This window comes from Vidua chalybeata, chromosome 6 (genome assembly GCF_026979565.1).
Source record: "Vidua chalybeata isolate OUT-0048 chromosome 6, bVidCha1 merged haplotype, whole genome shotgun sequence".
Taxonomy (NCBI): Eukaryota; Metazoa; Chordata; class Aves; order Passeriformes; family Viduidae; genus Vidua; species Vidua chalybeata.
The window spans coordinates 40841686-40854496 of record NC_071535.1 but is presented as its reverse complement, the minus strand read 5'-3'; the positions used below and the strand labels follow the sequence as shown (position 1 = coordinate 40854496).

The 12811-nt window shown below is 37.4% G+C and overlaps 1 protein-coding gene across 3 annotated transcripts in view; it reads left to right on the top strand.

The window, feature by feature from the left end:
- EXT2 (exostosin glycosyltransferase 2) overlaps nucleotides 1-12811 on the top strand; it is a 72961-nt gene that overhangs the window by 48078 nt on the left and 12072 nt on the right. For all 3 annotated transcript variants that reach the window (XM_053946034.1, XM_053946033.1, XM_053946032.1), the window contains one exon: nucleotides 6909-7075. In XM_053946034.1, coding sequence (XP_053802009.1) covers nucleotides 6909-7075 — 167 coding nt within the window. The remainder of the gene's footprint in view (nucleotides 1-6908; nucleotides 7076-12811) is intronic.

Sequence of the window (12811 nt, the reverse complement as noted above, 5' to 3'; positions counted from 1 at the left end):
TGCATGCTGTATTTCTAGTTCCTCATTATCCTTACCTGCTGCTTCCAATTGCAAATGCAACAAACCATCTGCATTCAAGTATCACTTGCTATGTTTTAAACTTGATACTACTTAGAAGTGGTGTCCCCAGAACATTGGTTAGCTCTGTACAGCTGCTGTACTGATTCTCATTTTCCCTATGTTGAGTGTTGAAACTGGGAATGGATGATTAGTACACAGAGCAAGTAATTCCCTTTGTAAATACACTTCTGTCTGCTGACAAGATCAACAATAATGTTTGTGCTGCAAAAGGACTTCTTGAGGTGTTATTAGCTTCCTAGTTTCTCAGAAGCAAGCATACAGAGAATGGTGCTATTTAGCAACACGATGGCGTGTCCTGGTTCCGGCTGCAGTCTGTACCACCTCACTATTCTGTACTACCTCACTCTTTTTGAGGGAAAGGGAGTCTCTTCCAAGGAGAAGGGCTTCTTTCTGATTGAAAAAACTTGGTGGAAGGAGCTGTCTGGTATTGTCTATTGTTGGGTTTTTTTTCCATGCGAATAGTTTCTTTTCTTGTACCCTGTGGTTAGTACACTGCTACTACTGTTCATTTTATCTCATTGCTGTTTCCAGTAAGTTGTTTTTACCTCAGCTTGTGATCTTTGCCTTTTGTGCCTCCAATTCTCCTCTCCATCCTCCTGCAGCAGGCAGGGGGAAGGGAGAGAGTGAGAGAGGTGTGTGGTTTGGAGAGTCTTGGTTGGGACACTGAACTGGGGAGTACCATTCCCAAAGCATGGCACGGCGCCATTTCACTTTGAAAATAAATAATACATTCCATGGAAATATTGTGCTCTATTATTTTTAATGATCCCCCTTTTATGTATGATGTAACAGTTCATTCGGTACTGAGAAATAGGGCTGGATTTCAGACTAAGAAATCATTTTTATAGATGAACAGTGTGCAAGCTTAGTTACATTTTCATTACAAACATCTGATCACAAGCCTAAGGAGGTGTGGAAAGTGAGAGAGGTTTTTCATGTGAGAGGGTATTCCTTTAGGTTATAATGAAGTTGCCTCTTTCTCATGCCTGTCCTCCCTTCTCTTATCTACATGTCTCATGTGGTTCAGTGGCAGTTGTAGCTGAGAAATGCATCATTAGATGGGAATTTTTGCTGCTCTTTTATATGTGAGTGTTTAGTTGGGAATGTAACTATGACACCTTTTTTTTATTTTACAGTTTAAATCATCTTGAAATCATGCTTGAAAATTTTGCTGTGAGATTTCAACTTGCAGGACTTACTGGTGGAATTGTGGGCTGGCCAGAGCCACAGCCATGTATGGATTGTTAGCCCATTAGAAGAGAGAGCTGCAATGGCCAAAGTTGGGAAACTACTGATTTTGTGTTTAGAGGACCACACACTCTTTTCTATGGGCTTCTCCAGCAATCAGTGCATCAGGAGTCCTAAATAGCACATAATGCCAATCGTGACCTGAGTCATTACCAGAGAGCAAGTATAAGTGTTATTCACTCTTCTCTCGTGATTATTTCAGTATGACCCACAATAGGAGGCGTCTGTCATTCTCTTCAGAATCCTTACGTACATAGACTTGTATTCATTCCAGAGAGCTTTATTTCCATAATTTGCTTCTATTTTCTGCTGCATCACAGAGTCCTCACTGATTTTTTAAAAAGTAAGAGTAGTCTCCAGTCGAAACATGCATTTTTACTTTTGTATGCCTAAAGGATCTTGTGCCATGATATAAGATTCTTAAGCTTCTTTTGTGTATGTCATACTCTGTTAAAGGTCTGTCTTACTGTAAGAATAAAGCCTGTGCTTTTACCTTGGTTATAACAAAGTCTAGTAAATTGAGAATTTCCTCCATATATGTTATGCTAGTTCTGAAGTTTCTCAGAACTTTCCAAGCAGTATCTGAAAATTCAAAGTCTGATATTACAGAAGTGTCAAACCCTGTTTCTGATTGCTCCTTAAATACAAATACTTTTCTTTTGTGGTCCTTAAAAATAAATATAGGCAATTTTAACCTACCTGATGTATTCTAAAACTTTGACTTCTGATGTGATCATTGTCTTTTTTATATATGTATTGCTTTTGGAGTTCCTGTGGCAGAGCTAATTTGTAATACTTGAATCTCTCACTGGAGCCTGCTGTCCTTTATGAAAGTCAGTTTTGCCCAGGTTGCCAGTTGTTACCCAGGTGTCAATGTGTCATAACATTTCCCATGTGCTTCCATCTCTGTAGGAGCAGCAACCTCCAGTGTCAAGTCAGTCTCTAAGCAGCAAGTAGCCTTGTGCATTTTGCATGCTGCAGACTAACTGGTACTCTAATGTCTTATTCCAAGTTTCTCTGAAATGCTTATATTTTCTTTTCATTAATCTAAGGCTAAATTCAGAAACTTTATATTATGTTTCTCAAAGCACAAATATTTGACAGTAACATACCCGTTGTTGAGAACTGGTCATTTTAAAAGACTTTCCAAGACCTTAGTAAATCAAGTGGATTTAAGAGGATTTGCTGACATCTGAGATGCGTGCTGATTATAATTAGATTACATCTTCATTTTTCATACACTTTTCATTACTTTTTCTTCTATAACCATTTTTTATGCAAGTGGCATGTCTTTTAGTAAGCTATCAAATAGCTGATTTTTCAGAAGAGCTGAAAGTTTAATGCTTATATGCATGCTTGTTTTTTTTGAATCATTACTTTTTGATCCTAGTGATTTTTCAGTTTCAATTTCTGTTTCAATGTATTCCTACACTTTGTTGCAATTTAGTTTTTATTTTTTTCAACATGTAGTGGACGCAAAAAGAAGAAAAGGCTGAATAAAAAAATGCTTAACAGGCATCAAATGTAAACTTTGATGCTACATATAAATACAAATTTACAATTGTATGCATACAAATGTATGACAATTCTGATTGTAACTGAAACACTTGTAACAGTATTTTTGGGATCTATCAGGCTGCTTAAAGTTATTTTATACCAATTCTGGGGTTACATTTGGATAATTATAGGCAATTATCCAAAGGTCTTTAAGAAGCTTGCAAACATTATACAATCTGTAGTCTTTACGAGGCAAAGACATCTGTCTTTGTGAGGTACCTGTAACTGTCTGTTACCATTTATAAAATGGTACTTGCACATTGCATGGTAAACCAGTAAGAAAGCAGTGAGTGAAATCAAGAGTACTAATTTGCAATAGTCATTCAATGTTAGTGCCTCCTAAGGTTACAATAACAAGTAAGCTGAAAAATTTGGAATGTCAGTGGTCTCCTACTGGAATCATAATTTCAGATTATGATTCATGCAGGGCTTTTAAAGATCTTATAAAGCTGAGAATAAAATGAGCTCATAGTGCTAAAATTGGAATCAATGCTCCATTTCTGTAGTGGCCCCAAGGAGCTTGCTGTATCTCCCCAGCTGGTGGCTGACTGGGACTTCCCTTGGAGTCCATCAGTAATGGGATTGAATCCTTCCAGCTGACTACTGGTCAGTGTCACAAGCCACTCAAATGTGCTAGGGCTAATGCCTTTGCCTTCTAGAAGAAGGACAAGAGGTGAGTAAAACAGGACAAGAGTGTGCATACGTTTTAAATGAAGGCCATGGTGTACAAGACCACACAGATAAAAGTAGATTTTACAGATATGTTTTCACCCTTAGAGGAAAAACCTTGGGGTAGGAAACCGAATACTGAATACAAATTTTGCCAGTAAATATCACTGTGTTCTTTTTTTTTAGCTACCCATGCCTGCCAATCCTCTTTTCTAAAATACAGCTCCAAGAAAACTGACTTTTGAAGACTTGCTGTGGTTTGGAAATATTGCTTTGTTTTCCTGAGTGAAGTAGCATTCATACTCTGGTGTCTTCTAGCAGTGTGCAGATTTGTGGGTTTTTGGAGTGTTGTGTGAGCTGTTAAAGCTGAGAGGCCCAGTGGTGATGGGGATGGACACTCCTTCCTGAGAGCAAATTTTACTTGTACATATGGGAATGAAACAGCTTCTCTTCTTCCCTGGTACTGTCTTCCTAGTGTAACAGACTGACAGTGGAAAGAGTGCAAAACTGTCTTGGAGGCAGACCTGATTCAAGGTTATAATGGCAGTGTGTGCACATTATTGTATCCCATAATTTTTGGTGTTGTCTGTCAGCCAGCATTCTTCAGATCCTTCTGCTGAGAACAATTCCGGAATATGATCATATGTTGTTGTTTAAAAACTGAAATAATTTTCTTGGGTTAGGACTTCTCTTATTTTTGTCCTTACAGTGGCTTTTTTCATTGACACCGATTTTAACTTCCATTTTTCATTCTCAAAACACAGAAACAAGGATCTTATTTCCTTATGCTCTTTTCTGAATTTCTGTATTTGCTCCCCATGTCTTAGTAGTTTTATTCAAACTTTCTATTCTTATCCTGGTAGCAGTCAACAGTCTTGCTGTTCATGAAGTTTGAGGCAGAAGGTGCAGTAAGACCATCTGGGTTGACCTGTGTGTCATAAGTCACTACATTGCCTTTCTTTTCAGTCCAGTGACTTCAAACTTGACTGCATTTTCTGTAATAATACCCAGTCTTGTTGAAAGACAAGATGTACAGAACCAACTGCTGTCCTTTTAAACTTTTGCCAGAGGTTAACCACTGTTACTATTAAAAATGTCTGCCTTATTTATACTTTGAATTTGCCTGGCTTTAGATTCCAGTCATTGTTTTTTGTTATGTCTTTCTCCAGTTTGTTGAAGATACATGTCATTTTTCTTCTTGTGTAGGTGCTTGTACATGTTAAGCAAATCTACTTTTTGTTCCTTCTTTTAGTAAACCAAACAGATAGATCTCCATGTTCGACCAAAAGGCATTTTCTCCTGACCTCAGATAACTCATGTGATTCTTTCTGCACCATTTTCAATGTTTTAACATGGTTTGAAATATAAAAGCACCCGAATGAAATAGTATTTTAGCATCTGTCTGTCTGTGTCTGCATACAGGTAAAATTGCCCTGCCCTCTGCCCTTATTTCTTACTACATACCCATCTATAGATACAAAAATTATATTAATCCATTCTGCCACAGCAGCATGCTGAGAACTAATGTCTACTCTGTCCCTTTAATCCTTTTCAGAAGCTGCTTTTAGGGAAAAAGTTGCCTTGGTCCTAGTGTTTAACTGTATCTTGAATGTGTCAGTGTGTTTTTGGTTCAAATGCACCTAGTTTACTAAGCAGTTCATATAGAGTTTAGTAAGCTCTGTATGACTTTATTGTGCTTACTGTTTTTCATGTCTCCAGGCTTTGTATCACTTGCAAATTGCACTGAAAATTTATATGTATTTCAGATATGCAAATTCCAGTGCCTTCAGGCCCAGTATCAGTTCCTCTAGACTCCACTTACCAGAGAATTAGAAAATGGCTAAGCTTGGAAAGGACTTCTGGAGACCAGCTGTCCAGCCCCCTCTCAAGCAGGAACATCTTGAGCAGGTTGCGCAGGACTATCTCCGGATGGTTCAATGTCTTCATGAGCAATATCAGTATCTCCAGATGGGCTGTCAATATCTTCAAGAGCAGAAATTTCACTACATCCTTGGGCAACCTGTGTTAGTGTTCAGTCGCACACACTCTGAAAAAGTCTCCCCTGATATTTGGAGGGAATGTCCAGTGTTTCAGTTTGTGCCATTGCCTCTGGTCCTTTCACTGGCCACCAATGAAAGGAGCCTAGTTCTCTCTTCTTTGCACCTTCCCTTCAGGTATTTGTACATATTGGTGAGATCTTCCTTGAGCCTTCTCTAGGATAAATAGCCACAGCACTCTCAGCCTTTCTTTCTAGGGGAGATGCTCCAGTGCCACCATTACTTTCATGGTTCATGAAATTAATGAACTCTCTCCAGTTTGCCAATGTCTCTCTTGCTTTTAATTAAAATACATTTTCATGAATAGTTGCTTCTGGGATGCATCATACTGTAATAATGACTACTGTTAACCTTTGTGCTAGAAACTCTACATGGTTATATGCATTTAGAATGAATGTTTAACATTCAGCCCTTACTTCCATTTCCTTTAGGTTGGTGGTCTATATTTACACCTATAGCTATTATTTTGTAGTTATAGAATAAGGTTTTGAAAATTTTTGAATATATGCAGAAGCTGTTAACGTGACATTTAAGGTGCTACATGTTAGACACATAGGAAAAAAATGGAAATTATTGCCATGGTAGAGTGAATTTGATGCAATTTTGTATCTGTGGGGGGTTCTGTTGCTATTTAAATCCTCATTTGACTTGTGAATTTTAATGTTTGTGTACTCCAGTGCTCTATTGTACTTGGAAGGATGCTGTAGGGCACAATTTAGAATACATTTGTATTTATCCAGTTTTAAATTATCACTGTGACTTAGGACTTCAAAGATGAAAGAAATTGATGAGACACACAATCTACTCCTTAGAATTGTGCTAAACATTTAATTGATATAATAAAATTTATTTTGCTCAGCCCTTGATAGAACTAACATTCTTAGTAAAATTCTTTATGACCCTAGACTTGCAGTCAGTGATTGTATACTGCTGCTTCAAATTATTTTTCTTGCAGTTGAGTGAAGCATCTTTTCACACTGTGTGTCTTAAACCAATATGTATTATCCCTACACTTACTCTGTGAGTGTTGCAAGTTGCTGTTTTGGGTAAGCTATCCTCTGTGTAGCTGCCCATGAAGCTCTTTGTTGAGAGATACAGAGAGAGATGCATCTGGACTTCTGTCTCTTGCCTTCATATGCTCTTGTGTTTGCCAAACTGAAACTGCTGTAAATTCTCCATTAAGAAGCATTTGTTTAGATGTGAAGAAGAAAAGAGTAAAAAGCAGGCAAGATGGATATGCAGATTCAGAAGTAAAGTATAACATTGAATTAAATTTCTTTTAATTTTTCTCTCTAGATTCCCTCTGGCCAAAGATTCGTGTTCCCCTGAAAGTTGTTAGGACTGCAGAAAACAAACTTAGCAACCGCTTCTTCCCTTATGATGAGATTGAAACGGAAGCAGTGCTGGCTATTGATGATGATATCATTATGCTAACCTCAGATGAACTCCAGTTTGGCTATGAGGTAAGAGAATTGGTTTTCCCTGTCTCCTAGGCCATCCACTTCTACATTGTATATAAAGTGGAGGAAGCACTGCACAATCTGTTGATTCAGATTGTTGCATCTCTCTTTACTATAATAGTTCGATGCTGACTGAAACAATTTTACAGATAGTCATTTCTTTATTGAAAAACCTGCCAACTAAGAGGTTTTCAATAACTGGCACAGGAGTGCCAAGAGACTGCAGAAAATGTTGTAGTGGAATTAGTGTAGTGGAAGCAGTCTGAAGACTGAGCTGCATTCTTCTTAACTTCAGATAAATCAGAAATTCTAGACAAGCGAACATGTCTTGATGGGCAAGACAAGTTTCAGAGATGAAGTGTTGGGAACAGCGGAGGCCTCCTGGGGACATGCTGAAGTAAGGTGGAGGAAGAACTGAAGAATTTCAAGGAGGGGACACATGGATAATATGCCTGAAATGGCAAAGCTTCAACAGCTGCTCTTGTGATGAGGGTATGGACAAAAAGAGAGCTTGCCAAATCAGTTTCCCATGGTGGTACAAAGAGGTGACAGTCTTTGTAGGTACTTGAATTGTTTGTTAAAAGTACACTTGAAGCAACACTGTTGTCTTCCTTCCAAAACTATGTTTTGAGTTAGGTAATTTTTTGTCTTCCATGTGTATTTGAGTATATGATACAGTGCATAATCTAAGTCCACAGTCCATAATCATTACTGTTATGTGTGTATTTAAGACAAAGATGCTGTATTTGTAAACAAATCAGAAACATTAGAAACATAGAACATAGAACATTACATTAGTCATGTAATACAGTATTTTAAGAAAGCTTTGAATTATTTAGTCACACCTGTACATGCATTATCAACAGCAAAACAACACTGGGCTTCCTAAGTGAGAACTAGAACATGAAACTGTTACCTAAGTTGAATGAAATTATGAAAACTGCTTCTCTAAGGTGGAGAAAGCTAGCGAAATGTGATAGTTGTCCAATTTTTAGCAATCTTAAGTGCAGTTAATACAAGGTGATATTTTTAAAAAATATGTTGGACATATTTCTTTAATGTATGTACATGTGCTGTGAAATATTGCTCTTTCTCCCTCTCGAGTAAAAGAGACTGTTAGCAAGTAAAAAAGCTTTTGGACTCCAGAAATGTCTTGTGATGATGTAGGTATGCTGAAGTAATAACAAAGATGTTAAGTAGTGGAGACAGAGGTTTCATCGATCATGTGTGTCTCCAGAAAGGAAATACTTTCCTTGCCAGGTTAAGAGTAGCGAGTTAATACATGAAGTGTGAAAGATGGAAGGAAGAGAAGACAACTGAAGGAAAGGGATTTTGGCTACATAGACTTTCTCTATACTTTGTTGTCTACACTGAGTGTTTTAAGCACTGTACTGCAACAGCAGAGCAATCAAGTGCTGGCAGTTTTGCAGGCTGACTTACTTTTGCCTGTGTTGATGCTTATAACTACTAGTTTTGAGACTGATCTGATGGGATGAAAGATAGCAGATCCGTAATGTGCATGCTGCATAAATCCTGGCTCCATTTGCAGTTTAACTTCCATTTTCATAAAGCTGTCTCAAATAAAGTGACTAAGAGTAAGGAGTGACTTACCAAAGTCACCGAAATGACTGTGTAAGTAGTTCTGCTGTTGTCAGAACAGGCTTGGAGGGCTTTGAAGCAAAAATTCAGACTGCAGCTGAGTTCCATCTGTGTCAGCCAGAAGTCATGCAAAGAAGAACCTTGGTTTTTGTGTGTCTGAACTGTTAATTTTAACACCTTCAGTGGACAATATCTTTAATATCAGACGTATTGAGTCTGGTCACTCACACAGAGAGGAGTTATCCTCATGAAAAACAAAAATAAGGCAAAAAAAATTCGGTGTGAATTCCTCTGTAGGCAGTGCAACAAGAGGATAATTAGGACTTGCAACTGTTCATCTCCTAGGATTAAGTCTAACAGGTCTAGCAGTTTGATTGTGCTGGCTCATTTATTGGCCTTATGGCCACGTGCCTTGGTTGCAGGGACTATCTGAGTAACAGTCCTTATATTCTGTGTGTGAATGTAACTGTTTGGACATGAGATTGTTTCGTTTGGCAGACTGGAAACTATTTCTGTTGCAGTTTTTTGCATTTTATTATAAATCCTATTCCTTTTTAATTCTGGGAAGTCATCTTACTGCACAGTAACATTGATGGAAAATTAAAGTGCTGTATTGAGAAGATAGTTGAGACAAACCTGTGAGTAACTTGAATCCTTGTATTTTGAGTTTGGCTTCACCACCCCCACTCTCTCAGTAAATTAAATGAATAGAAATGTCTTTGAATACAGAAGCAGAGCAAATTATTGTCGAAATACACAGTTTTCCTTGTATAGGGAGTGGGTGATGTAACTCCTACTCTCTGGCACAGAAATCAGGGGCTGAAGATTGATCTTTCCTGTCCTTGAGTGTCGGTGACTTGCTTGACAGGCCTGAGCTGGCTCCCAGATGTTTAAGTTGTCCTCAGCCTATGATAATTTATGTATCTGTTTATGTGTGTTACCAGAAAAGTATCTCTCAAACTCTTGACTCATTTGCAGGGGAATCCAGAGGGAACAGTAGCAGCATATAAGGTTACTAGAAAGTTTTCTTTTAAAAGTAGGTCTGCTTCTGCTTTGGTCATATGAAGGGCTGGAAATGTGACATTCAGTAATTTTCTTTTCTCTTTGGACATCCTTGAGACTTTGCATTTAAACATGTGGCAAAACCCCCTCTGTCACACACTTGTCTGATTGTATAGAGCAAGCCTAAAAAAAAAAAAAAGCCCAGAAAACTTTGATCTCTGTACACTTTCAGCCATAAAAAATTATAGTAACACTCAAAGTGTCAGACATTTTTTACTTGTTAAAAGTGAACTATTATGGTACAGTGATTTATGACCTTGCATAAATCTATTGGAGCAAGCAGAAAAATAGTCCCTGTGTGCTGCTGTATTAAGGTAGCAGAAGAATACTCATAACATTCTGAGTGAAAAAAGTAGTTCTGTTAAGTTACATGACTTGGGACACTGGAAAAAAACTGTTACATCTAGATAATTTTTTCCCACTTACAGAAGTTTGTTGTTCACAGAGAGAGTATCAGAGAAACCCAGGAAATGGAACAAGTATTTAGATTATCATAATCTCAAAAAATTAAAGCAGAACTATTGGCCACCTTTGAAGTGTTTGGTGTTTGAATACAAGACTGAAATCAAGCATTGTAGCATTCCCACCTCTGTGTCTCAGCTGGTCTCAAGGCAGATGTCATAGCATTAAGTAATTTCTTATCCTGTATTTATGCAGCACTTTGTCTTTACAGAGACAAAATATTTTTATTAGAGAATAATAGAAATAGTCTAAATGGGGATTATTGTCTGAGGCTGTTTTTTGTTCATAAAATGTACAGTTTGGTGCATTGCTAAGTTTGCATTTATTCTGTTGAAAACTTTTGGCCTTTTGTTGGTAGATGATCTTCTGTTTCACAATTGTTTTTCAGTGCTTCATGTCTCTGGCATTCTTTAAAAATAATCTATTCTCTGTTGAATTGCATATTTTGATGAAGTTGGAATGCCTTCTTCAGAGGAATTCTTCCTTGCTCATTTTGACTTTAAAAGTTTAGTTTTCAGCATTTCTTTGTAGGACAAGTACTATAACTCTGCTTAACAAAATAATTATTAATTTCTGGCCACATTCAAAGCTCTTCATCAAACTGATGATATTTTACAAAATGTGTGTGTGCAAAGCATTGTGCATCTTTTAATGGACTCTGTGTTTACATTTTACTTTATTTTTTTAGTAATAGCACAAACCATTCCTTTGAGGACTGGGAAAGAATTAAGAGTGGATGGGGCTCTGGAAGGCAGAAGGAGTACAATGGGTTGAGTTTGTTTTAATTTCTATAGAATAGTCAGTGTTTAATTCTTAAAATGTTGTCATGGTAGCTTTGGAAATGCTGACTATTTTTCTGTTCATTAAATTGCTGAAACTGCATGTGACTTAATATAGTTTATTGAATTTAATGCATAAATGTTTGAGAAAGTTTTGTAGAGGGAAATGCTTCCCTGTCCTTCTGGCTACATTGAGAGTTTGCTGTTCTGATGGCACAGCAAATTGCACAGAATAGTTGAGGCTGTGAGGCAGAAAGAGCTCTGGAAAGATGAGGCTGGAGGGTGTTTTAGCTATCCTGTTTATGTCACTTGGGTACTCGACTTGGAAACAAAATTACTATCACTTCCTTTTGGTTTTCCTTACAAGACTTTTAGTAAAACTACTAAGTCAGAATTTCTATTTGACATTTCATCTGGGAGATGCTTCATCCAAAAATATTTATCTTCAGGGTTGACTACCAGAGTCTTTGGCATGGCTTGTCTGCAAAGAAGCATACCTCCTCTTCACTTGGCAATATCTTTTTCCTTGGATATGTCCTTTACCAATATTAAAGCAGGCCATCCTTCTTAGTCTGAGAAAGCTAATAACATCACTGGCTTAAAATGAAATGTATTCCTAATAGACTAATAAATTATAGGCAACCATCAAACATGAAAATGGACAGTAATACAAAATAAATAGTACTAGAATCATTACCACTATTTTTATTCTGAAAGCTTCCTTATATGCAGTAGCTGTATATATTAATTTTGGCACAAAGCATATGTATGGATTTGGGCAATGAGCTGGATGGAGGCATTGGGAGCCTTTCCAAAATCACCATTGAATGAGCTAGTGGTGAACATTATGAAAAACCCAAGCTTTTCCACTGACTTCAAAAGCATTACTTTTAAAGGGGATCTTTGTTCAAAACACCAAAGTTATTTTTTAGATGCATTGAACTGACAATTTTCGGAGGCCAGAAAAAATTTTCACAGGGTAGAGTTGATATTTAGAGTGACACAAGAACATCTGTATGAGTAATGTGCATTATAGTTGGCCTTTATTTTATGTCATTTGGACTCTTGAAGATGACACCAAGGGCAAAAAGTATAAGGGATATGAATCCAGGGTTGTGTGTTGAGAAGGCACTGCACTCCCATGGGAAGCAGTAGCTGACTTTAATCTTTCTTTCGGCTGCTGTTAATATGCATGCCATTTCCTCTACAAGAATTCTTAGCCCAGTACGGTGCAGATCTGTAGTGTTCTGTTAAATCCTTTGTTGAGCTTCAGTAGCTTATGTGGTGGTGCCTTCCAACAGCTGGGAGATAGACATTTTAATATTCAGGTTTTTATTTAAAACTAAATCATTAATTTTTTGAATCCTGGAGAGTGAGAAATAAATTTTTGAGTGTTGTACATTTAGTTTTGTGTTCTTTATTAAGGTTTTCTGCATCATGTCAAAATAGATATCTCAAGCCCTCGCTGGCTTGCCTGCCAGAAGTCTGTATTGTTTTAATAAGACAATTTAGACAATGGCACTAACTTGTACGTGTCCTATGAATTCTCTTCCTTCAGTTCCAAGAACCCTCTTTCAAGAACCTTCTGTGAATTTCAAGAACCCTCTGTGTTGGAGCGTTGTCATATCTAAATACTATCCCAGTACTTGTGCCCTAGAACTGTCTAGAAAGATTGATTTCTGGATAAAATAGAAGCTGAGGAGTCAGAAGATCTGGTTCCCATTCTTGTTTCCTGTATGATTTTTGGCAGGTTCCCTCATCTGGATGTTTGAAATTATAACTGCTCTCATCATGGGATTCTGAAGCTGTATTAACTGACAGCAATAAAATGTGTTGA